Source organism: Phaseolus vulgaris, chromosome 5 (assembly GCF_051622355.1).
Source record: "Phaseolus vulgaris cultivar YP4 chromosome 5, ASM5162235v1, whole genome shotgun sequence".
In the NCBI taxonomy this organism is placed as follows: Eukaryota; Viridiplantae; Streptophyta; class Magnoliopsida; order Fabales; family Fabaceae; genus Phaseolus; species Phaseolus vulgaris.
This window is the reverse complement of record NC_143502.1, coordinates 12,291,325-12,318,368: the sequence shown is the minus strand read 5'-3', so window position 1 is coordinate 12,318,368 and position 27,044 is coordinate 12,291,325. Positions and strand designations below refer to the sequence as shown.

General features: G+C 35.1%; 3 protein-coding genes across 3 annotated transcripts; 1 reads left to right on the top strand and 2 right to left on the bottom strand.

The window, feature by feature from the left end:
* The first annotated feature begins 1,083 nt into the window (after positions 1-1,083).
* Positions 1,084-1,539, top strand: LOC137834020 (uncharacterized). The gene has a single exon (XM_068642086.2). It carries the CDS (start codon positions 1,084-1,086, stop codon positions 1,537-1,539), a length of 456 nt encoding a protein of 151 aa, XP_068498187.2.
* A 13,167-nt stretch (positions 1,540-14,706) lies between these two features.
* LOC137835208 (defensin-like protein) lies at positions 14,707-15,256 on the bottom strand. Its single transcript, XM_068643593.2, has 2 exons — positions 15,143-15,256; positions 14,707-15,026 (listed from the first exon to the last, which is right to left on the bottom strand). Exons 1-2 carry the CDS (start codon positions 15,198-15,200, stop codon positions 14,857-14,859), a joined length of 228 nt encoding a protein of 75 aa, XP_068499694.1. The 5' UTR covers positions 15,201-15,256; the 3' UTR covers positions 14,707-14,856.
* Positions 15,257-20,837: 5,581 nt separating this feature from the next.
* On the bottom strand, positions 20,838-22,530 carry LOC137834021 (uncharacterized). The gene is made up of 4 exons (XM_068642087.2): positions 22,453-22,530; positions 21,979-22,366; positions 21,191-21,656; positions 20,838-21,114 (listed from the first exon to the last, which is right to left on the bottom strand). The coding sequence occupies exons 1-4, from the start codon at positions 22,528-22,530 to the stop codon at positions 20,838-20,840; spliced, it is 1,209 nt and encodes a 402-aa protein (XP_068498188.2).
* Between the last annotated feature and the right edge of the window lie 4,514 nt (positions 22,531-27,044).

Here is a 27,044-nt window from a genome sequence, read left to right as displayed (position 1 = left end):
ATGGAGGCCAAGTGGCCCTTAAATTGGAAAGGGTTAACGATGGAACGATATGATGAAACTACAAACCCAGACGAGTAAATTGGTGTGTATATAACTCATGAATTTGTAAACAACAGGCAATGTCATCATATGTCGAGCTTTTTCCACCTTGCTAAAGGAGGTTCCCTTAGTTGCTTCACCCAACTTTCACCCTTTTCAGTGTAGCACTAGTAATTTTCGTTCATCTATCTTTTTCTTTCTTTTTCTATAAGTCATGAAATTTAATTAAACCTTCTGAAAAATTACCATTTTGTAAAGTGTAAATAATAAACTCTTTTTAAGGCCTATATTTTATTAAATTCATGCAATTTAAGTGTTTAAAATATGTTGTATTGGTATAGCCGACTGACACGCTGACGTGACTCAGTCTTCTTGATTGAGCTGACCGAGACACCCACAGACGGCCTGGTCGATCGACACGTTCAACCATTAACGCTCAAACCAAGGTCAGTGAAGCTAAACTACCATTAAGAATTAGGTAATACAACTGTAAGTGTGATCCATTCCACTAATTGGTGCCCATCGTATGGCAGAGAGAAACTAGCTGAAAAGAGAAAGTAGATAGTCTCAACCAGAAGCATGGAAATGATGACTAATGCCGACCAAGCAATGCTGATGCTGTCTCTGCAGAGAGAGATAGTCGAGATGAAGAGGAGGACAAAGGAAGTTTTCAAGAAGGAACAAGAGATGCAGGCTCTCCGAAGGGAGAATGAAGAGATGAAGAAGAAGCTGATGGAGGGAAGACCATCCACTGGACCGACCAATGTTGTCGGCAGGTCTTTCACCTCCCCTCCCAACCCGAGACCGGTGGAGGACACCAGAGACAAGATTCCCACCCACGAGATGGAGGGAGAATCCTTACTCAACAAGTCGATCAGGACGACCATCACCATGGACTCGGCCCGCCGACACCCATTCACCAACACTATCATTGAAGTCCCACTACCAGACTAGTGGAAGGGTTTCAACCGAGATCGATATGATGAGTCTACCGACTCGGACGAGCATATGGATGCCTACACCACCGATATGAGCCTCTAAACCATGGACGATGCAATGTTGTGTCGAGTGTTTCCTACATCACTGAAGGGAGTAACCCTTAGCTGGTTTACCAAGCTCTCACCCAACTCCATTGATAGCTTTGCCACACTCGTGACGAAGTTCGAGACTCAGTTTGCCACCAGCAAGCCACATCACCTGACCTCCATCGCCCTGGTAGGCATTCGCAAGGAGAAGGGAGAGTCGCTGAGAACCTTTATTGATATGTTCAACAAAGTGGCAATGAGCATCCGGAACCTCAGCCCGGATGTTGCCATGCATCACATGCTGACAGCCCTGAGCCCAGGACCCTTTGCTGATAACATGTGCATGCAGCCAACCGCCAGCCTGGACGAGCTGAGGAAGAGAGCCGCTAAGTATATGCAGCTGGAAGAGCTCAAAGAGTTCCGCAACCAGGCCCGTGCCGAGGCCAGTGAAGAGAAGAACAAGGAAGAGAAGTGATGTGAGTTGAATCAAGCATAAACACTTTTCAGCAATGAACACAACAATAAATGTGAAGAAAGACAACAATTAAGAGTTGAAAACAAGGACAAACAATTAGGAACAAGTGGAGGAACTTAAGGAAACATCATTGAAGTACAAAGCCTTCTAATAGATGAACCAAACTCAAGATTGAGTGCCATTCCACAATGAACCGAAACAACACAAGGAATTGGAGATACAAATACAGAATCAAATTAAGCTACAAGTGCATACTTGAAAGTAGAACACAAGATGAACAAGAATAATCGGTGGAAATTAAAGAACAACACCTAAAAAGATAAACTACCAATTGGAATTGCTACAAAACATGGAAATGAAGATGGATGGAAGAAGGAACTTAATTTGATGAAGACTTGAAGGAGATGACATGCCACTTGGAGATGATGATCCAAGATGAATGCTAGTTGCCGCCACTTGAAGCCCTCCAAAGCTCACAAGATAAGACTTAGTGAAGGAGATCAAATCTCTCACAATTCTCTCTCAATTTGAGTAGAGTTTCCTTTCTTCAATTTCTAAATTCTGAATTTACAAGAGCATAGCACCTCCTTTTATAGTAGAAGAGGGCTGAAAATGAAAAGGCACAAATTCAAATACAAGAGCTGTGAAGTGTGACTTTTCTACTTTGGCACCTCCTAAAACTATATCTACACCTACTTTTTATGTCACATGGAAGGTGTGACTTGTTTTGTACATTAGTACCCCTTATTTAATATCTATACCTTCCTTTTAAAGTTCTACTAAAAACTACACAAAAGAAATTACAAATAGAGACATCCAATGATGCTCATTTATTTAATGCTTGGCCTTGCTCCTCATGGGTTGGGCTTGGGCTTCTTGGGCTTGGGCCTCATCTTTTTGAAAAAGACTAATAAGAAGAACTTTAAATGTTTTGGCCCTTGTCCATTCCTCCTATTAATAACATTTTTTTTATTCTCATCAGCAGGTCACCCCCCAGAAGGGCGAGGGGTGACATCGAGACCTTCATCACGCGGTCAGTCTCGGGAGACCCAGCCACCTCCTCCACACGCCTGGGCGAGGGTGAGTCCACCTCAACCGTGTCCCAATAAGGTGGCGGTGTCGGCAGGGAACCAGGGGAACGAGTGGTGGTGGTAATGTTACCACTATCCCTCGACCTCTTCTTGAACTTCTGGGAAGAGCCAACCGAACTCTTGTCAGCTCGAGCATCCAAGCCCTTTGTGGTAGGTAGAGCGTCGATGCTTCGACGCCCCTTCCGTTCGGCCGCCCATTTCCTATAGGCGTCGAGGACGTCGGCACCAGCTGGCGGATCTTGAGCCATGATCTCTACAAAAAAGAACAAGTGTTAGAAGACGATATATAAGACCGACCGATAGAATAAATGAAGACTCATACCCTTAATGGTCGTCGATCGCGCCGATTCGGTATAAGCACCGATCAGCCTCCTAGTGGGAAGCTACCTCGGGAGTGCATCGAAGAGTGAGAGAATCTCTATGTCATTGGCACTCCCCGTCAGCCTCAGCCACTCCTTAAAGTCGCGAGGCTGGCTAGTCCAATACAAAGGAAATCGAGACTGGCCATTGCCCTCAAGGAAAAAGGTCGTCGCCTCTAGCCGAATGATAACCTTGACAAACCTCTCTTTGAATCTCTTGTAACAGACAGTGAAGGAGTTCAAGAGGAAACTCCCTGACCGACCGATCAAAGAGTTCCAAGACACAGGTTGCGCGGGGTGAGAAGTGTAATAAGAAAGAAAGGAAGAGGGAGTGGGATGAAGGCATAGGACGTCACACAGCAAGCGAAAGTCCTTGATGGACACCCAGGTGTTTCGGTGAATCTGGGTGGGGGCCACGTTGAGCGCCCGAAGGACGCCCATGGTGAACTTATCAAAGGGGAAAGACACATGTTAGTCTGCAAAGAGACAAGTATACATGTAGAAAGAAGGGGGACCGGTACCTGACCTCCCCAAACAGATGCTCTCGGTGGACTCACAAGGCACAACACTAAAGAAGCATGAATGCCCGCCCGCCTTTAAAATCGGGTACTTGCCCAAAAACTTGGACACAAAAGCATCGGTCTTAAAGTTGGATGAGATCCCAACCACCTTAGAGTCCACCCAACTAAGGTCCACGAAAGGAATGCCCATTGGGGGGAGTCCGACCGGTCAACAGTATTGGCCAGATCATCCCCCCTAACTACCTCTACCTGAAGTGGCACCTCGGCCACCTCGACCAACAAGGAGTCGGTGGTAGAGGACGAAGAAGAAGAAGAAGAAGAGGGGTGACCGAGAGGAGGGGAAGGGCGATCAGAAGAAGATGTAGGCCGAGATAAGGTTGACATAACTAACCTTATGATGGAAGAGTACCTTCATTCTTGGAGGATTGTTGGTGGAATTTGCGGAAGCTTAATGGAGGTTCACGGTCAAGGATCTCCTAGGAGATGTGGTTGCCTTGGAGGTGCAGGTTAGGTATGAAATGAGAGTGGTGAGGCCATCTCTCTTTGGTAGAATGAAAGTTGAAGATCAATAGTCTAACCTTGAGAGGTTTTTGACAAGTAGTGATATTGACTCAAATTTGGCAGCAATTCACTATTATATTAATCTTGCAAATGCATGAGCCAAACCCTCTTATTTATAGTGTTTAGAGGGCTGGAAATTCAAAACAAAGTGGAGGGAAATTCAAATGAATTCCCTCCCAAAAGTAGCGCCTAAATGAGCACATGGAGAGGGGTGTGTCTAATTTGTATGTTCACCCCCTCCATGGGCTTTCTAGACCGGCCTTGGTAAATTTAGAGGTTTTTAGAAACTCTAAGTTTACCTAGGTTGGTGTTTTAGGTGCCAAAATTAATTCTAAGAAAAATTACAATTAAAGTTCTTATGCTAATTGTGACAAGAAATTAAAGTCTAATCTACACTAGAGTTTATGACATTTGTATAAGAACATTTCTCTGCCATCAGTAGCAGCATTCCAGTCTTCTTGGATCCTCTTGGCCATCACTCTAGTGGTTGGCCCAAATCTCCCCTTTGGCCTCTTCCATCATCCCCTACCTCTTGAAAAGGATTTTTCCTCAAATCGAATGCTTCTTCTTCTTCATTGTTAGGGGGATGTATGTGGCTGGATGGTGTCCATCATCTGCTCCTTCTTGAGAGGATCTATCCTCAGATCTACAGGGTCAATCTCGAATAGCAGCCTTTTTCTTGCTTTGACAACTATGCTCGTCCTCTTGGATCAAATGTTCATCTATGGGAATCATCAAACAAAGCAAATGAGTTAGTTTGAGCAGTTATATAAAAATCAATTTTATTAAGTTGCCATTCCTCTTGTTTTGCTATTGCTTTTGACAACTTTTTACAAGATTTATTTAGGGAGGAGGTCATATTTTTCTTTTCTTTCAAAAGTTTGAGAGTTTTATCAACTTCAAAATGACTTATGAATCCTCCTTCATGTGACTCTTTTACAAGGAGTTTTCTATGTGTTATTTGGGGTATGCAAATTTTTCTTCTTTAAATAAGTACCCCTCATAAACATAACACCCTCCATGTGCTCTATGTTGGTACTTAGCGAAAGTGGGTGCAAAATCTTGATCTTCTTTATAAAGTTCGGGTATGTTTTCAAATCCAAGAATTTGGGCTCCAAGTTTAGAAAATAGGGCATGTCTCTTTGATAGAGCATCCACCACAATATTTGTATTGCCCTTCTTGTATTTGATAACATATGGAAATTGCTCAAGAAATCTCATCCACTTTGCATGTCTTTTGTTTAATTTGTGTTGACCCTTTAAATATTTTAAAGACTCGTGCAGGGCCCTCACAAGTGCATAGAGCTCTTTGTTTTAGATGGGGTAGTTGAGGGTTGCACCATGAAGTTTTTCAATAAAATATGCAATTGGGTGCCCACCTTGCAACAACACAACACCTATTCCTACTCCTGATGCATCACACTCTAGCTCAAAAGTTTTTACAAAGTTTGGTAAAGCTAGAATGGGTGCATTGGTGAGTTGAGCTTTCAACCTTTGAAAGGCTTGCTCATGCTTCTCCATCAAACAAAATGGAGTGTCTTTCTTCACTAACTCATTGAGTGGTGAAGTTAGACTTGAAAAGTTAGGATCAAATCTCCTATAATAACTTGTTAGACCATGAAAACTCCTAACATCTCCTACATTTTGTGGAGTTGGCCACTCTTGGATGGCTTTGATTTTCTTGGGGTCAACATGTACCCCATTTTTGTTAACTATAAAGCCTAAAAATACTACACTATCAACATAAAAAGTACATTTATCACTATTAGCAAACAAACTATTAACTCTAAGAACTAAGAAAACGTCCCTAAGGTGTCTTAGGTAGTCATCAAAATAAACTACTACATATTTACCTATGCAATCCCTCTTTAAAGATTCTTTTTTCACTATGCTTGTAAGGGCTGTTGTAAGATATTCCTCATTCTTTCTAGATTCACACAACCCTTCACTTGGCTTTTCTATTTCTTTCCCATTTTCTTCACTCTCACTAGTTTCTTCTTCTTAGCTACTATATTCATCTTTATTTCTTAAGATCATAAACCTTTCATTGGAACAATGAGATGCTAAATGACCCTTACCAAGACATTCTAAACATTGAACTTCTCTAGCTTAAGTGTGTGAGATAAGCTCATATTTGGATAGGTTTTGGGAAGGTTCTAGAGATGTTTCTTTTATATGTTCTTCCCCTCTTTGGAACTCATCCTTGTCATAAGATACAGAGTATGAACTTTGTTTTTGACTTGATTGTTTTCTCAAAATTTGTTTTTCAACATTAATGCTAAGTTGAATCAAGTCATTTAAATCTCTATAAGGTAAAAGTTCAACTTTTGTTTCTTATCTCAAGTTTGAGACCACTTAAAAACCTAGATATGGTGGTATGGTTTTCTTCATTAATCCTTGCCTTTTTCATTTATAACATAATTTGTTGTCAATATTCTTCTACACTCAGATTTCTTTGATGAAGTCTTTGGAGCTTGTCCATTAACTTCCTATTGTAATGTGAGGGAATATGGCGACATCTTAAGTGATGGAGATCAAGCTCAAGAGAACATGGAGGCCACTCATCAAGCTCAAGAAGAGGTGGAGGTACAAATGGAGGACGCCCATGGAGGTCAAAGTCCACCTCAAAGGATTACAAGAAGCATGTTCAAAGCTTTGGGAGCTAGAGGACATTTATTTTCTCTTTTTGTAGTTTCTTTAGTTGAAGGTGCTTAGAGGGAAACTTTAGAAACCTCTTTTGTTATAGCATCTTTTAGGCTTTAGTTAGGAGCTTTAGGGGGGTGTATTAGTAGATAGGTGTAGGAGTAGAATAGGGGGTGCCAAAGTGAAGGAAAGGATCACACCTTCCTTGCTTTGCAAATAGGCGCCGGTTCTAGTTTGATTTGGAGGGAATTTTGAATTGTTTTAGCTTTCATTTTTCAGCACCTTAGGCTATAAATAGAGGTGCCTTCCTTGTAAAATTCAGATTTGAATTTATCTAAAGAAACTATACTCAAAATTGGAGTGAGCATTTGGAGAGCTTTTGAGCCTTCTACTATAGTCTTATCTTGAAGGACCATGGTTTCCTCAAGTGGCGGCTTGCACACTCATCTAGGAGCATCCATACTTCTAGTGGCGTGATCATCCAACCATTCTTCCATCTTCATGAGCATTCTCTTCTCCTTCCTTTCTTCTTCTTCAATTGTTCATGTTGCCTTTTGTTTTGAGTTGTTTTTAGTTTCGGTTCTTCCAATTTCCAGCACCTATATTCTGTTTTGTTTCTTAATTCTGTTCGGTACAATTGATTTTGGTTTAATTCTGTTCGGTCTTTTCTTTTTAAATTCCTTTGTTGATTCAATTTGACAATATTTGGTTCATCCAAATGAGTTTGAGATTTGGTACTTGTTATTGGTGAGTTCTTGACTTAGAACCATGATCCAACTCTAAGAAAAGTGCCTCTATATTTTTCCAGCTCAAGGTGATTCCTAAAAATGTCAAGAATCTTGTTCTATGTGGCTATTGGAATCACATCATTAAGTCTCCCCTAAGGTCATTCCAATATGTAATGGGAGGGTCCTTGTAGAGATGTCTCTCTCTTTTTAGGGCAGTCCACCAATACATAGCATTACCTTGAAAACATAAGGTGGCTAAGGGTACTTTCTTTTCTTCACTCACATGGTTGCAAGCAAACAATTGTTCTACCTTCATCTCCCAATCTAGATATGTTTCAACATCTTCTTTTCCATAGAAATGAGGTAGCTCTACCCTAACCTCCTTTGGGTTTTCTTTTCTTTCCTTTCTAGCTTTCCTAGGGGATGGTTGATAGTATTCATTAATTCTAATGCTTTGTTCCCAAAAAGAATTATCTACCCTAGAGCTAGATGCATGAGAACTCTTTTTAGATTTGTTGTATTCATCTCTTTCTTTAACTATTTTCCACTTATCTTGTATCAAAGCAAATTGAGCATTCGTTTCTTTGAGTTGGGTCTCATGTTGCAATTGTCTATATGAAAGTGCTAGAACGTCTTGTGCTATTTTTTCCAAAAGAGATTTGATAGACTTTCCTTCACTTTCATTAGAATGACAAGAATGAGAAGACATGGTTAAAGTTATGTGTTGTAAGTAATTTACCACAAAAAAGACAAGGAGAGTAATGAAGGTAGCTTTCCAGGAAAGAGAGGTGGATCATTAGGATCTCTTAATTACCAAGTCTTTCCTTGCCAAAATCTATCCCTCAAGACTTTTCACAAATCTTTTTCTAAGTAATTTACTTATATCACAATTAAGAATGAAAAACAAAATTTTATGCAAGAAAAAAAATACAAAGCAATTAAACAATACAAAGCAAGTAAACAATGCAAAGCAATTAACTAAAACACAATTAAAGTTTACTAACTAGAAAGCTTTAAAACTAGGGGAATCCTAAGGTGAGGCTTCTAGACACTTAGAGCCATTGAAGACACATTCACCGTCTAATAGGTAATTATTCCACTAATTAATCAAAGTTGAATGCAATTACAATTCAAAAAGAAATACAATAGAAATTGAATTACAAAAGTAAAATTCAGATTTCCTATACTATGCACTCCTTTACTTTTGGTACTCCTTCTTGTTGTGTCCCACACTTTGTATGTTTTTGTAATCTTCCTTGCTGCAGCCCCTTGCTTAACCTCTTAAGGTTAGTCAATTTAAATCTTCAAAACAGTACCTACTAAGTAGGGATGTTAGCAAAATTTGAATTTGAATCACAAGCAGTTCAAGATGTTAGCAAAATTTTTGCACTGGAATCACACCAAAATAATGCACCAATTAATTGTGATAAAGTTTTCAAATATGTTGTCAAATTATCGTCTCTGTTCGCGCCAGAATGCACACTTTTTTCATTTGATTTATCATTTTTTTATATTTTGTATTTTGACTTACTTTTTTTTCTTGTTTTTCTAACACATCAACCTGTGTAAATCCATAATTTCACAATTTTTCTTCAACGGATTTTAATTTTATAAGTAAAAACAACCAACACAGAATTAAAACAGAGGAATTCTAATCCTGAATTAAAAACAGTTTGAAGAAACTTCAAAGACACAATGGAATTGGTGTATGAGAATTTGTATGGATCTATCACACAAATACGAACTCAAATCTAAAATTAAAATGCACCAAAGGATCAAACACATAATTATAAATCTGGACTCAAATTTAAAATCAAACAACCAAAATTATCAAAAACAGCACTACATGGAATTGATGACAATTTAGGAGAAACATGACTTGACTAAACACAATTGGATTCAAAAATCAAAATGACTCAAATCAACACAATATGAACCGATTAAAATTTCAATAAAGACTCAAATAAATAAAAAAACAGAACAACCACACAAAACTATATGGAATACTACACAAATTTGAAAATTAGAAGCTCAAGAACAATTTGAACACATTGCACCGATTGGATTTCTCCAAACAGCATCTAAATCAAACTAAAATGTAAAAAACAACAAGACATTCAAGAACACTTGAAGAACAACACGAAAACACAAAAATAAAAACAAGATAAGGCCCTTATCTCTTGAAGACCATGGCTCTAGATACCAAATGATGGAGAGTGCCTTCATTCTTGGAAGATTGTTGGTGGAATTTGCGGAAGCTTAATTGAGATTCACGGTCAAGGCTCTCCTAGGAGTTGTGGCTGCCTTGGCGGTGCAGATTAGGTATGAAATGAGAGTGGTGAGGTCATCTCTCTTTGGTAGAATGAAAGTTGAAGATCAATAGTCTAACCTTGAGAGGTTTTTGACAAGTAGTGATATTGGCTCAAATTTGGCAGCAATTCACTATTATATTAATCTTGCAAATACATGAGCCAAACCCTCTTATTTATAGTGTTTAGAGGGCTGGAAATTCAAAAGAAAGTGGAGGGGAATTCAAATGAATTCCCTCCCAAAAGTAGCGCCTAAATGAGCAGATGGGGAGGGGTGTGTCTAGCTTGTATGTTCACCCCCTCCATGCGCTTTCTAGACCGACCTTGGTAAATTTAGAGGTTTTTATAAACTCTAAGTTTACCTAGGTTGATGTTTTAGGTGCCAAAATTAATTCTAAGAAAAATTACAATTAAAGTTCCTATGCTAATTGTGACAAGAAATTAAAGTGTACTCTACACTAGAGTTCATGGTATTTGTATAAGAACGTTTCTCTGCCATCAGTAGCAGCATTCCAGTCTTCTTGGATCCTCTTGGCCATCACTCTAGTGGTTGGCCCAAATCTCCCCTTTGGCGGGCTTGCATGTGGGTTTGTGCTTGGGCCTCTTCCATCACCTTATGTTAAGCCGAAGACTGAGGAAAAGCAGGAGGGCGATATGTCACTCGATTATCAAAACTAGGGCGAGAGATTGCTCAGTTCTCATATCACTCACAAAAAAAAAGCACAGTACCTCGGGACTGTTGGGACCACTATATATAGGGCCCAGGGACCTCAGAATACGAAGCATCAAAATGATCTCTCAAATCCAGCGGTCCACAACGTCCCACGCCCGAAAAACCCCTCATTAATGCGGGTTATTTCATGCCGCCTGAGGTCACATAACACCTCGAGAAACTCAACAGCCACACATCCAAAGGGAACCAACTAACACCCATCATTAAAAACTCATCGGATATGTCCATCCTTGAGCCTGGGGGAAAGTGTACTGGTATGGCCGACTGACACGCTGACATGGCTCGGTCTTCCCTGACCAAGCTAACCGAGACACCCACGGACGACTAGGCCGACCAACACGTTCAACCATTAACACTCAAACCAAGGTTAGTGAAGCTAAACTACCATTAAGAATTAGGTAATACAACCATAAGTGTGATCCATAACACTAATCAGGCTCAATGAGGTAAGCCCATTAAAATAATATAAATAGGACACATCCCAAGGAACAAGGTACGACATTATTACTGTACATACACCCGAGTGTCGAACACCCTCTTTACTGACTTGGACGGTGGAGTGCCTTCTGCAGGTACCTCTCCCTTTGACATTCACCCGATACTGAGAGCCGAAGGTGTAGCACAAAGGCGAGAAGGATCCCAATGAAACCCTAGCAACCTGCCTGAAGGAAGGAAGAAGACGAAGACTTTAATAGTTCTCTAGGTCTTATCTCCCTAGCAGGAACAATTCTAAGTAAATCTAACATTTATTGAATTGTAAAGAAAACACTAGTTATATATTCAATGTATTTTGTGAAATTTTAAATGTTATGTGATTAATGTTGATATTTTCTAACTCTTTTAAAAGCATAAATGTTTGTGTGATAATGGTATATTGATGAGTGAAATGAACTACGAATCATGTGCAATATGATTGAGACAATACTTTTAGGAAATGAGATATTGTGTTTAGATTGTTAGGATGTGCATTGATTATAGATTCGTATATAAAGAGATATATTGACTATACTAGTATATTGGAATCATACTGATAAAATTTATCAGGTGGTGAGAGTCGAAGAAAGTTTATTTGAGTGAGTCTACAATTTGAAAAATAATTGGTCAAAGAAGATAAGACGGATCAATATGTCATACAAGTTGAAGGGATTAATATGTATATGTAGTTATGGAGAGATTTCCCAGTGTGAATAGTATGATAAGTGCAGATCTCTGAGTTTAAATCAATGTATGACTTTTTCGAATGTAAAGTAAAGTAATTATGTGTGAATTAGTGAATTTTTGGAATGAGTGATGTTGAACAAGAGATATTTTTTTATAATTGACTGTTTAATACATTGAAATGGATCAAGTGTGATAATTCCTATGTTTGTGATTGGATGAATTGAATATAGAGTTATTGAAAAATTTAAAAATCTCTAGCATACCCTATTATTTGTGGTTATGCGTTTCAATTTGTGATGATTGTGTATTACACGGGAATAGAGGATGTTACCAGTTATAAGACTCTTCCATGAGCAAATGAAGTTTTTATATTTTATCCTGGTGTTTTAATTATTTTTTTCATGTGTAGATATTAGAAATCATTTGGAAAAGAGATGTCTTTTCGTAATATTATTTAATGAGGATTTGAATGATATGTTTACACATATATATTTACTTAAATGATATCACTACTAGAAAATCATTAAATAGAAACCAGTTTTAGAGACAAAAAAATAATTAGTTGTTATATTGACTAGTTAAGCATGAGACTGGGAAAAGGCTTAAGTGTCTGAAAGCAGACAATGGTGGAGAGTACCGTGGTCCTTTTGAAGCCTATTGCAAGATGTATAACATCAAAATGATGAAGGCAACACCAAAGACTCCTCAACTGAATAGAGTAGGCGAAAGAATGAATCGTACCATTGAAGAGAAAGTTAGATCCAAGTTACAAGGTGCTAACCTCCCCAAGTCTTTCTAGGGTGAAGCAATAAAGACTGTAGTTGATCTCATAAACCTGACACCTTCAAGACCTCTAGATGGAGAGATTCTAGAGGAAGTGTGGTACAATAAGAAGGCATCCTTCAACCATTTGAGAGTATTTGGATGCAGAGCCTTTGTTCATATTCCAAAGGACGAAAGAAAAAAAAAACTATAGATGCTAAGCCCTAGGAATGCATATACCTAGAAAGTTGAAGATACTATTTTCAAGGTATCTTGAAAATGTGATAAACATTAATTTTTCATGATCTCTTTATGAAGAAGTTTTCCTCGTATTCTCTATATAAAGGGAACCTATGAGGAACAAAAATACAAGCAAGTGAAAAGAGCAACAGAGAGTAAATGAGAGTTGATATCCACCATAATGTGAGATTTAAAATATCAATGAGAGACTAGAGAGATATTTTATTTCATCCTTGTAGGATGAGATTAAATGTTACCTTCAGAATGACATAAACAAATATTGTAATCCTACTTTCACAGTGGAGAGATTTTCTGGACTAGGTGTCGTGGGTTTTTATTTTCAAGTTGAGAAGGTTTTCCCACGTTAAAATTTCTCGGTATCATTATTCTATTTTCTATTATTTGCTTCTTACTTCCACCAGTGTCCATTTTTTATCTATACCAAGGAGGAAGAATTAGTTCTAATTTTCCCAGCACATTAGTGATCCACATTAACATTTCTTAAATTATGTAATATTTTTTATTTTCATGAAAATGGTATTACCTTTATAGAAACAATTCTTTTTAAATAAATATGAAATATAAAATAGACAGTAATCTAATATTAATTACATCTCATTTTTTCTTAATTTTCGTAACTAACTTACAATAAAAAAATGAATGTAATTTTTTTAAAATATAAAAATAGGTAAGGAGCACTTATAACACTACAAGATAATTATTAAATAGAAATCAATTTTAAAGACAAAAAATAATTAGTTAAAATATTACAAAATTAGATAAGACTAAAAAGTTTATTAATATTTAAATTAGTTTCTATAATTGATAAATAGTGATAATTAGATTATAAATTGATATCTAATTAGATATCAAGGTTTTAGATACCAACTTTAGAATCTAAATAATTGGTATCTAAAACTTAGGTAACTAATTAGATGTCAATTTAGAAACTATTTATCACTATTTATGAAACTAATTTAGATATCAATAATTTTTTTATTTTTTATGTCTAAAATCGTATCTAATTTTGTCAATATAACAATTTATTTTTAAAATTTATTTTTATTTAATGATTTTTTAGTAGTGTAATCTTTAAAAATATACATATTTTGAAGTTCTTTTCTATGATATTATAAAGATAAATAGTCAGTTTAATTTTTAGGAATATAAATATTTTGAAGTTTTTTTATGATATTATAAAGGATAAATAGTCAATTTAGAGTAATAAATATTGATATTTCGTTTTTAATATAATAGAAAAATTCATTCTTGATACAAGAACTTAATTACGTTACTTTTTTAAAAAAAATTTGTTATTGGCTAAGTAATAAAAATATGTTTTGTATTTAATAACGATTCTTTTTTTAATTCTTGGTTAAAATAATTAAAAACATTTTTTGTTTTCAGTCACATGTGCGTATTTATTAAAAAAATTAATATTAATATATAATTAACTTTGAAGAAATGATTAAATATTTTAAATTTTAATTTTGAAAAAATGACTAGAGATTTTAAATTTTTCTTAAATTTATAAAGTAAAATGAACAAAGGTTCATTTACAGTTAATTTTTCTTTTAATAAAAAATCATGATATATTAAGACAAAAGATGTATTCAATTGTTTTAATTACGTAACAGAGTTCAAACAAAATTATTAAAATTAATTTTTTTTGTTAAAAATATATTTTTATATTAAAACAAAATTATCAAAATTAAAATATTTTATTAAAATAGTAACTTTTTTATTATATTTAAAATAAAATATCGATAATTATTGTAGTGAACCAATACCCTATTATAAACCTGTAATATTCTTTTTTAAAAGTATTATAAATTACTATTTCTTTGCTTTCACTATTTTTTTTTATCAGTGAACAATAGAGACTCATTTAGGAAGTTTAAAAGTTTTGTACATAAAAAGATTAGTTATTTTGATGAACAAAGTATTAAATCAATTAACTAATTCCTTTTCATATATACATCAAGTTCCTTTCAGAAGAACAACAGAAAATATGTGAGAAAAAGATTAAAATGATGGTACGAAGAAGGATAAGAACATGTATTACAACAGAAGAACTTTATTCATAAAGTAAATACATAACTCAGCTGTTCTGCACAGCCACAGACTATACATATAGTTCGTGGATGCAGTGCTAGTCTTATTCCATATATATAATAGTTGTTTTATTTATAAAAAGTTCTGAATCCACTTAACAGTTTTTGGTGCACCAACAGCGGAAATCATCCCTGCACCTGCCACTCCTCAAGTGTTCTTTGTTCTTGCAGTGATCATCGCAGCTGCCAGTGGTGAAGCATGGACCCTTGTATGTATCAGCCAGGTTCTCGCAAGTCTTTGCCTCAGTCTGCAACACAACTTCTTCTGCATGTTCAAATAAATTCAACAGTAAATATCAGACATATTGAATTATAAAGTATTCAGGAGAATGAATATAGTTATAGACATGTAGAAGAATGAACATAAAAGTAGTGACTTACGAGTAACAAAGAGAACAAGGAAGAGGAAGCATAACCCAGCTAATGATTTCTTCTCCATGACTTAGTTAGTGAATATTCACTTGTATGTATCTGCTCTGTGTGTGTGATGACTGGTTTGTGTTTATTAAACATATATATAGTAGCGAGGAGTTGAAAAGTAAACAATGATGAGGTTGCTGATGAGAAACTAAGTAGAAACTACAAGAAACTAATGAATGAATCTGTAAGGAGCTTTCGGTGGATTTGTATTTTGATGTAAGGAGGTTTCGGTGGATTTGTCTTTTGATGTAAGGAGGTTTTCGGTGGTTTGGATTTTGATGGTGTGAAAAGTCAACAATGTGCCAAAATAGGAAAGGAACTTATCATGATATTAAATGCTAGGCTTCTAGCCGGAATTTGTGACGGAATAACTATATATGCTTTAACATTTTTCAGAAAAATATTTCATATAGATCTAATATTTTTTGTCAACATCATATATATATATATATATATATATATATATATATACTCTAAAGATAACAAAATAAAATAAGAAGAAAAAAATAAAATAATATATATATATGATAAGAGAGAAAAGAAAGATAGAAAAGAGACAGAATATATGTATATATATGGGGAATAAAAATATTTAATATATCAGTATACTCTCTTTTTTTATTCATTTTATGTGATTCACAATAATGAACTTTTATATAACATTTTAAAATATAAATAAAACAATCAAATTTTATATGTACTTAGAAAATAGTTTTAGAGAAGTAATTCTACAATAAAATTATTAAATAAAAAATAATTTTATAAATAAAAAATAATTAATTGTTATGTTGATTAAATTAGATACTATTTTAGATACTAAAAACATTGTTGATATCTAAACTAGTTTCTATTATTGATAAATAGTTTCTAAATTGGTTTTAATTAACTGTTAATTTTTTAACTATCAAATTTAAAATCTAAACAATTAGTAATTAAAACTTTGATACCTAATTAGATACCTATTAGAAACTATTTATCAGTAATAAAAACTAGTTTATATATCAAAATCTTTTTAGTCTCTAAAATAGTATCAATATAACAACTAATTATTTTTTGTCTCTAAAATTAGTTTCTATCTAATGATTTTCTAGTAGTGTAATATAATTAAAATCATATTTGAATATTTTATTATTAAAGTAAAAATTTCATATAATTAGAAAATTTAGGTTTCATTTTAAAATAATCACTATCTCTCTAGGAAAACTTTTTTTCTCCTCTTTCTTCTCTCTAGATTTATAATCACATCCTTCATTAGATTCACGGACGGAGGCCACCTTTGGATAGACTCCTGACAATAAATAGAGCAAAACTTCTTATCAGATTTATGTTTAGAGTATGTTCTTGTTCCTTTTTACTTTGGATCATTTTTTAGTTTTTTGTTCACCTAGGTAGACATGTTTTGCATGTAGTGTTTGTGACTTCACGATTAGTCTCTATTAGTTCAAGATCCTAGTGATATATTTATATTGTTGATCAGAACTCTATGGTACATGTTAGGCTATCTCTGCTTTCTTTAGGAGTTAGAGCTCTTTGTGAGTGTTCATCCTTATAATCAGGTAAGAAAAGCTAGTTTTATCTTTCGGTAGTAATCTTGGCTAAAGGATTTGGATGAGAATGTGACGAGTTCACATGTTCCAAAATTCTCTTTCCAGGGTTTGTTTTATTAAGTGAAATGGATTTTTTTTATGAAATTCAATTAAAGTTAAACAATTTGATAATCCGCAATGGCTCAGAAGGTTTTGCCGCTTTTTATTTGGAATTTGGAATTTGGGATTTGAGTTATATGATTGTATTTTCGTGAATCTAATTGGATTTTAATTCGTGTGGAACAGGCTCTTGGTATCAAGGGAAAGATTATTGCCAAGAAAAATTATGCTGAAAAGGCACAGATGAAGAAGATGTCTTTTATTTTATTTTTGGACTAATTTTCTGTATTTGCTAATGTTGTATGTTGTTTTGTATTAGTACATTTTTACATGACACTATGCCATAACCCCAAGAAAGCTTTAGTATAATAGAAAGGACAGCTTCTTCCTGCACCTCCATGACTTCTTCTCCCACCCCCATACTAAAAGTACATTTACTAATATACTCCTCAGTAAAAATATTAAAAAATTAAAATAATAGTTTAATATACCTTTAACCTACTTAATCTTCACTTTCACTTTCATTTTTGTGCGTTTTCTCTCTGTTCCTTCCAGCAGCGCTGCTCCACACCTCCACTCGAAGATTTTTTTCTCTTCATCTCTCTAAACTCCACATTCTCTAGCACTCACACATCCAAAGTGTCCTCTTCACAGGTTAGTAAGTTGAATTTTCCAGATTTTTCATTGCTTTTGAAACCTGTTGCTGCTGTGTAATCCGTTTGTAGTGTAATCCGGTACGCTGTGCATTTTTTCATAATAGGCACCGGATTATGTAATAATCCGGTATAGTTGTGAATGTAAAGTAATACCAGATTACTTAATCCGGTTTAGTTTATTTTAGTAATTCCGAATTAGGTAATCTGATTTAGGTATTTTAGTAATTCTGGATTACGTAATCCGGTTTAGGTTTACATTGTGTGTGTTTCGGATTATGTAATCCGGTTTAGGTTTACATTGTGTGTGTTTCGGATTATGTAATCCGGTAGTGTTCTTACAAAGTGCATTTTTGTGATTTTGCGTTTTGGTTATATATTTAGTTTCCAACCCACTTGTTAAAAACTTTTTTTAAATTTTATATTATGTACACAAATTCATGATTATATTATTTATTATTTGTAAATAATTGAAATTTAAATTGTGTTATGGATAAATATGGCTAAAACTAGAGGTGGTGGATCTAGGGATCATGATCGCAGAAGACCGACGACATCTGTCCGTAGAAGAGACCGAGGTGGTGTCGAGGAAAGGATTGATGATGATGTTCATATTGATAATGACAATGAACAAGAATTACAGAATGATGACCAAGTAGACCACGAAGTAGGGTTTCTTGGAGGACCTTCTGATATGTCTTTACTGGTAAATTTTGCTGACCATGTTGCTGTTAAGCTTTGGGACTAGTGCAGATATGTAAAACAAATGCGGCTATTTTAAATTTACAAATGCGGTCATAGAACCGCATTTGATCAGCACGCATTCGTAAATCTGGCATTTACAAATGCGGTCATAGGACCGCATTCATAAATCACATTTACAAATGCGGTTACCTAAAATAACCGCATTTGTATATTATTCTGAATTAGGGAGTGGGTTTGGGGTTTAGGATTTATGAATGCGGTCTTGGTAAAAACCGCATTCATAAATCACTATTTACAAATGCGGTCTTGGTAAATGACCGCATTTGTAAATAGTGATATTTTTTTTAAAGTTCACTTTGTTTTGTGCAGAAACCATATATTTTAATAACCTGCATAATGATCAAACCCAGCCAGACAAATACAGAAATATAGTAATCAATTGAAATCATCAAAATGTACATTTACAAGTGATCAAATTACATATAATAAAACCACTATTGTTTACCTATGCTAGAGTTATAAAAATTAATGAAATGCCTTCCTCATTCATTGGTGTTTCTTCTGTGAATAACTGCATTGCAAAGTTGACATAAATTAGTTTTTAGATATATATATGTTCAAGAATTATAAAAATGGTTTAACATATATAGTACCTCTTTCCAACCAGTTTTAACACCTAGTCTTATAATGGTAATCATCCATTGCATAATGTAATAGCCACACTCATAGCTTCCTGGTTGTTTATTACACTATAATTCAATAAAAAGTAATATGTTAGTATATTGATAAACAATGATAATAGAGAAAGAAAAAAATTACAAACCTTTACTCTTATGTAGTTCAAATTATTTGAACTGGATCGACCTTTTAGGATGTTATATCCACGCCATGAACTGGTTAATACAAAAATCGTTAGTAGATGGTTAATTAGTAAAATACAAAGTTAAGTTTATACTATACATACGTATCAATGATATCCTTAAATTTTGTGGGCATCTTCTTGTGTAGGGAACGAACCACACAGCAGTCTTATCAACCATTGATAAGACAAGTAACTGCCAATGATGCTTATATGATCAATGAAAAGAGTTAGTAAATATTTAAAACATGAAATAATAATAATTGATGACATATAATTAAACTTACTCATTAATATAAGGGCATAAATAAATTTGTTTTCCCTCTTTTTTTGCAGGATGTTAGTGATGTATGCTTGAGTCTCAGTTGAGTTTGGTCCAACGGGATTAGTATAATTACGTACATATTTTCCTTCCCCTCAGTGATACAGACTCTATGCAAAACCTACAAGTTTTTAGTTAAAGCATAATCAATAATAATTTAACATAAAGTAAATTGAATAATAGGTAAAGATACTTACATCATAAAAAATTGAATTATACTTATATTGAGTTCCTGTTTCCCAGATATAAATTCTGATAAATCTGTGTTGTAAATCATCAGTGGCAGTTCAGTGTTTATTTGAAAAAATGTATTATCCCACGGAACTGGAAAAGGATCATTGCCAATCTGACTAGCAATGAGACGTAGGGAAGCCATATGATCGTCAACTGTAACCTCACGCTTCTTTTTCGGACTTGGTGGCTGAAAAGGTTTCTACAAGATAAACAACATTTGTATTAAATTATATGTAATATATAAATATAAATAAAAAATAATATAATGAAACGAAATTATTACATGAGGTTCGGGCATAGATCGAATGAGCTCTCTAGGCTAGACAACGAATGTCTGAAATGCATCGGCCACAGTGGTTACCTCATCTGAAGGTAGTGGAACACGAGCATCAGGAAATCGTACTTTTTCAACTGTTACCTTCGCCATATCAGGGGAGAGAGGAACGTTATGTAAGGTGGTGGCGTTTTTATAGACTTTTCCAAGTGCCACCACCCGAGAAAGTTTGCCGCCCACTACCAGTAGCTCACAAACCTCTGTCTGCCCGTTGATATCATCCCCTGATGTTGGAGGAGCCGCACAACTCCCCTTTGTGCTCTTGGGAGTGGGACTAACAAGGGGTTCAATTAAAATGATTTACAAATGCGGTCTTTACTATGCCCGCATTTGTAAATCATTCTGAATTGAATTACAAATGCGGTCATACTAAAGACTGCATTTGTAAATCAATTTAATTTCAAAAATGCCACCGCGTTTTTTACAAATGCGTTTAAGCGCAAAGCCGCACTAAATAAAGGGTCGTTGTTTTCATATTTTGTACTAGTAGGTAAGAACAAAAAAACCTTCAATTAAATTATCTTTATTAATTATTGTTTAAATTTATTTAATTATATTTAATATATACAACATTTATATTAGGATCGGGGAGAACTTAAATTGGTATCTCACGGTAGGAAATTACGTAAATTGGTTTGGTGTTCTTGCTGTTTTTATGAGTATTTTGGTTCGGCAGTTTTATAATTCTGTCCATTCATCTTGTTCCTTTGCTTTTCTTTCTCTTTTGTTCGGTTCAATTTGACTAAAATTGGTTCATCCAAATGAGTTTGGGATTTGGTAGTAGTTTTTGGTGAGTTCTTGTCTTAGAACAATGATCCAACTCTAAGAAAAGTGCCTCTATAATATCCAACTCAAGATGATTCCTAAGAAGGTCAAGAACCTTTCTCTATATGGCTAGTGGAATCACATCACACATCGTTCACTATCAAACCCCACATCATTGACCCGATCAAACTCTTCAGCAATGAGAATTAAGGCATGTTTAGATATAGAGCCAACCAACATTTTATACAATTGCACATTGAATGTGTGTCCTATCATATGTAGACTCATTTGAAATGATGCCTTAATCTCGTTATGTTGAAGTATAATAACATGCTTGATAGCATCCCAACACAAGCACAGGTCTCCCATGCTATTTTGTAATATTCGTTTCAAAGACCAATGAGCTGATTCGACCCTGTATAAGTATAAAACATAATAAAACAATTACACATTATACACGTTCTAAACAAAGTAAAGGTATTCATATATACCTGTTTGATGTTGTATTTCCCAAATGCATTAACAAATTTGTCCAACACTTGACAAACTTTTCTCTGTGCGGAATAATCCAAGTGTTCTTCACATATTCAAAAAGTAATGGCCACGGTGAACAAATAGTTTCAAAATTTTTCACAAACTCATCAAATTTACCAATCTCTATACAGTCAATGATAGTCTTCCATGAATCCATCACAACTTCCCAAGCCTCGACAGAATCTACCAACATTTTAGACTTTGCTTTAACATTCTTATTGATGTGAAACCGACAAAGAAGATTTCTTGTTTTAGGAAACACAATATTGATGGCATTCATCAAAGCAAGATCTCTATCACAAACAATGACTTCAGGCCCCACATGCGATGTCGAAAGTGACCCTCTAAATTTTTGTAATGCCCATATGAAGTTCTTTTCTTTCTCGCTAGATAAGAATGCAAAACCAGCAGAAAAGGACAAACCTGTACAAGTTACACCAACAATCTCAAGCAAAGGCAGTCGATATTTGTTTGTTTTGTAAGTTGTTTCCATTAAGAATACAATGTTAAATGCATTCAAGAGTTTCACAGCATCAGGATGAGTCCAAAAAATATCACTAACAATATTTGAAGACTCATGACACGTAGTGAAGATAGTTGTCACGGTCTAACAACATCATTAACTGTTGTAATTCAGTTCTTGGTCCTCTAACTGATCTCTTGTACGAGTATCTTGCATTGTATATTTGCTTTATTGTTGTCATATTATCCTAATTATTCTCCTTCAAAGTACGTAGAATGTTACCTGGCTTAACCATGCTTTTAGTCATATCAACAAGCATTGAATGTTCATTCATTTTTAATCTGCCTACATATGGATGACCAACTAAGGTATCATACAAATCATGATTATGAGTACCACATATTACCTTAAGTACCCAACCTTGACCCTTTCCAACAGGTTTACCTTGCAATTTAAAGGGACATTCACATTTTCGAGTACCAGTTACACTAACCTCCAAACCATCTTTATACTTTCTGTAACTACCCCCCCTTTCACAGCCTAACAAGACATATGTCTTTCTCCCTTGCTTACCATTTGCTATGTCAAACTTAATAATGACAATAACAAAACCAAGTCCATAACCAACCCTACGGACCCATTCAAGTAAGTCTTCTCGCGAAGGAAACACCTACACAAAGTTATTCTAACAATATTACAAAATCACTTCTTCAAATTATAATGCAATAAACATAAATGAAATGAAATTTTATTCACCTCATCTGTTGTAAAATGGATACCATAGTCCCCTTTAAACAATCCATGTTGATGCACAGAATTCATTAATTCTTCCATACTTACACCTTCATTCATAAAACATAAATTTTAATTTTATTATAATTTCCATAAATTCACATATGCAAAACAAAAATAGCATAAGATTTTGCAATTGACAACTTGACTTCCGGATTGTATAATCCATAAGTCAAATTTTAACAGCATAATGAATTCCGGATTACGTAATCCATAAGTTATTTCAGGTGACTTCCGGATTGTGTAATCCATAAGTCAAAATTTTCACAGCAAAATGACTATCGGATTGTATAATTCGTAAGTCATGTTTGGTGTTCCAAATTGTGTAATGCGTAATTGAAATTCATATAGCAAAATGAGTACCGGACTACGTAATACGCAAGACATATTGAAAGTTCTAAAATCACTTCTGGATTGTGTAATCCATAGTTCATTTGGTACCAGATTACACAATCCGGAAATATGAATTTGGCAGGTTCCGGATCCGGTATGCACAAAAGTTATCTAATCTGAAACGCTTTACTTAAGCACCGGATTATGTGATCCGTGGATCCACCGGATTAACTAATGCGGAAATATTTATTTAAGGCAAAAGAATGAGAATGAGAATGTACCTCACCAACGGTGCCAATGCCAACACCACCTACCACCGCTGCTACCTACCACCGTGCACCACCTACCACCGCTGCTACCTATCACCGTGCACCACCTCAACCACCTTCTCAAGCACCACCTCCAACACCACTTCAAGGACCACTTCACGGACCACCACCACTCAAGCTCCATATGCACCCCACCACACGAAGTAACTTCCTTTCTCATTTTTATCTTTTTACTGAAGGATAATTTTGGTATTTTTAAATTTTATGGAGGTGCCCGAAGAAATCATGGAGGTGCAGGAAGAAGCTGTCAATAGAAAGTTATCCAACTTTTTTGACATTTTGCCCACATCCACGGACAAAGATGGCAAGGTATTAGTTAAATTAGTGTTGTCTTTTCTTCATCTGAAACCTATTTTTCTTCATATTCTAAAGTGTCATTACCTTTTGGTAAAATTTATGATATTAACATAAATTATGATTTTAGGTTTTTGTTTCCACAGAACGTGATAAGAACTATCCTGTGACTGTTAACCTATGACAACCAGAGGTCATTTATAAATTTGCGGTTAAAGATAAACACTATTTTTTATTAGTAATTCTCACTTTCTGATGTGAATGTAACTACAAGAACACATGATTCTTGACATTCTTAGGAGCAACTTGAGCTGGATTTGAAAGGCACTTTACTTTAGAATTGGATCAATGTTCTAATTCAAGAACTCACCAAAACTTAGCACCAACCAAGACTCATATGGAAGTCCATGTATTGTCAATGGAATCAAAACACAAGGAATGAAGAACAAGAATTAAAAACTGGACAGAATTGAAAAGCTAGCTATTGAACCGAAAAGAAACAAAGAACAAAGCTGGAAAAGTAAATGTAAACGGTAGAAAATGAAGGAAAACACTAGAAATTAAAAACTACCAAATGGAAAATTGAAGAAAAGGAAGAAGAACACTTATAGGAAGATGCTTGCTAGATTTTGAGAATTGGAAGAAGCCATTCACGCCACTTGGAACCTTGAACCAAGATAAGTGATGGAGTGCCACCACTTGAAGCTCACCATAGCTCACAAGATAAGGCAAAGAAGAAGAAGACTCAAAACTCACAAATTCTCTCCAAATTTGAGTAAAGTCTCTCTACTATAAAATTCCAATCTCCAAATTACAAAGGAAAGCACCTTATTTATAGCCTAGAGGTGCTGAAAAATAGGTGGGAAATTTCAAATAAAACTCATTTGAAATTCCCACCAAAAACAAGTCACATGGGAGGTGTGACCTTTTTCTACTATGACACCTCCTAAAAACTACACCTACACCCCCCTACTAAGTCACATGGACAATGTGACTCTCTCTAATACATTCACACCTATTTATTTAATATCCACACCTCCTACAAGAGTCATTCAAATGATGCTCTTTTATTTAATGCTTGGTCTTGCCCCTCATGGTTTGGACTTGGGCTTCTTGGGCTTGGGCCTTCTTGGGCTTGGGCTTTGGGCTTGGGCCTCATCTTTTGCAAAGACTAATAAGAAGAACTTTAAATGCTTTGGCCCTTGTCCATTTCTTCTATTGATAACATCTTTTCGATTCTCATCATACTCCCCAAGTTGGAGAGAATTCGTCCATGAATTCAGTACTCCTGCATAAAACAAAGTCAGTTTGCAATTAGATAAGAGAATACAAGAAGAAATAGGCAAACATGACTTAGTACATTGAAATGTTGGGAGTTCAGAAAAAGATGTCCTATACATAGCCCATGTTGGAAAAGATTGATTAAAAATGAATTTATTTGGAAATCTAGAATGTATGAAAAATTCATCCTTAACATTCTTTATCCAATATGGTGTATGAGTAGGAACCTTGGGTAATGAAAAAGATAAGGAAGGAAAAAACCTTGGAGGTAAAGGAATGAGGCCTAATTTATCTTGTCCTTCTCTTTCTCTTTCATTTTCGCTTTTGTTGTTTATGGTAAATTGGTCTTGTTTTACCTCATTTAACTTTGTTGGTTGTTTATTTGGACAATTGGCAGCTATATGCTCAAAACTTAAACATTTAAAACATTTGGTTTTTAAAGTTTTGGTGGATGACTTAGGGGTAGAAGGATTTTGGGTAGAAACTTGTTGGGAAGAAGTGGTTTCTTTGCAAAAATTTGAAGAAGAATTTTGAGTAGAAACTTTGGTTGCATCCTTCCTAGAAGAGTTGTAGAAACTATCATCATGAGTATTTTTGAAAGTTGTTTTCAAAAGGTGTGATTCTACCTTAATGGCTAAGTGAAACACTTTCTTTAAAGAAGTATACTCATGTAGTTTTACCAAATCTTTAATTTCTCTTCATAAACCACTTACAAACCATTTTATCTTTGATTCTTCATTAACATGCATATTCATTTTAATCAAAGATGTTTCAAATTCTTGAAAATATTCATCTACCATCCTATGTCCTTGATGAAGCCTTTGGAACTTCAACAAGTGTTCCTTCCTAAAAGGAGGAACAAACCTCGCGCGCATACACTCTTTCAAATCATTCCAAGAAACCACGGGAGGTCTCTTGTGATATCCAATGTCCATTACAATGTTATGCCACCATTTCTTGGCAAAATCTAAAAATTCTAAAGAAGCTAATCTAACCCTATGCTCATTTCTAACTCCATTTACATCAAAAATTTGCTCTACCTTAGCTTCCCATCCTAAGTATACATTGGGATCACTTCCACCACTAAAGCTAGGAAGTTGTACATTAGGAGAACAAGGGCCAGCCACATGTTGGCGCCTCTCTTCATGGTGATGATGTCTTGCATGATTGGAATGTGAAGATCTTTCGTACTTCAATTCAAGTTTTGACAATCTTTTCTCCATGCGTTGTACTTCTAAAATTCGAAGCATTGTCTCCATTTGGCTCAACACTTCAAGATATTGTGCATTTGATTGTCTAACATTTTTTAAATCTTCAATGAGAGCTGCCTTTTGAGGTGAGCAAGGTTTGGAGGACTCTCCACTAGAAAAATGAGCCATGAGCAGAAAATACACAAAAACAGAAAACAAAACAGTGAAAGAAACTTGTTAGACAATTAAAAACAGTGAGATATAGGTTGCTGGAAAATGCCCAAGAAAGCACTCAAACCACTCCAAGAAAATATTTTGTCCTCAACCAAGTCTTGCTTGTGGAATGGAGTAGCTTCAAGTGAAATATGTAACTACAAGAACACATGATTCTTGATATTCTTAGGAGCAACTTGAGTTGGATTTGAAAGGCACTTTACTTTAGAATTGGATCAATGTTCTAATTCAAGAACTCACCAAAACTTAGCACCAACCAAGACTCATATGGAAGTCCATGTATTGTCAATGGAATCAAAACACAAGGAATGAAGAACAAGAATTAAAAACTGGACAGAATTGAAAAGCTAGCCACTGAACCGAAAAGAAACAAAGAACAAAGCTGGAAAAGTAAATGTAAACGGTAGAAAATGAAGGAAAGCACTAGGAATTAAAAACTACCAAATGGAAAATTGAAGAAAAGGAAGAAGAACACTTATAGGAAGATGCTTGCTGGATTTTGAGAATTGGAAGAAGCCATTCACGCCACTTGGAACCTTGAACCAAGATAAGTGATGGAGTGCCACCACTTGAAGCTCACCATAGCTCACAAGATAAGGCAAAGAAGAAGAAGACTCAAAACTCACAAATTCTCTCCAAATTTGAGTATAGTCTCTCTACTATAAAATTCCAATCTCCAAATTACAAAGGAAAGCACCTTATTTATAGCCTAGAGGTGCTGAAAATAGGTGGGAAATTTCAAATAAAACTCATTTGAAATTCCCACCAAAAACAAGTCACATAGGAGGTGTGACCTTTTCTACTATGACACCTCCTAAAAACTACACCTACACCCCCCTACTAAGTCACATGGACAATGTGACTCTCTCTAATATATTCACACCTATTTATTTAA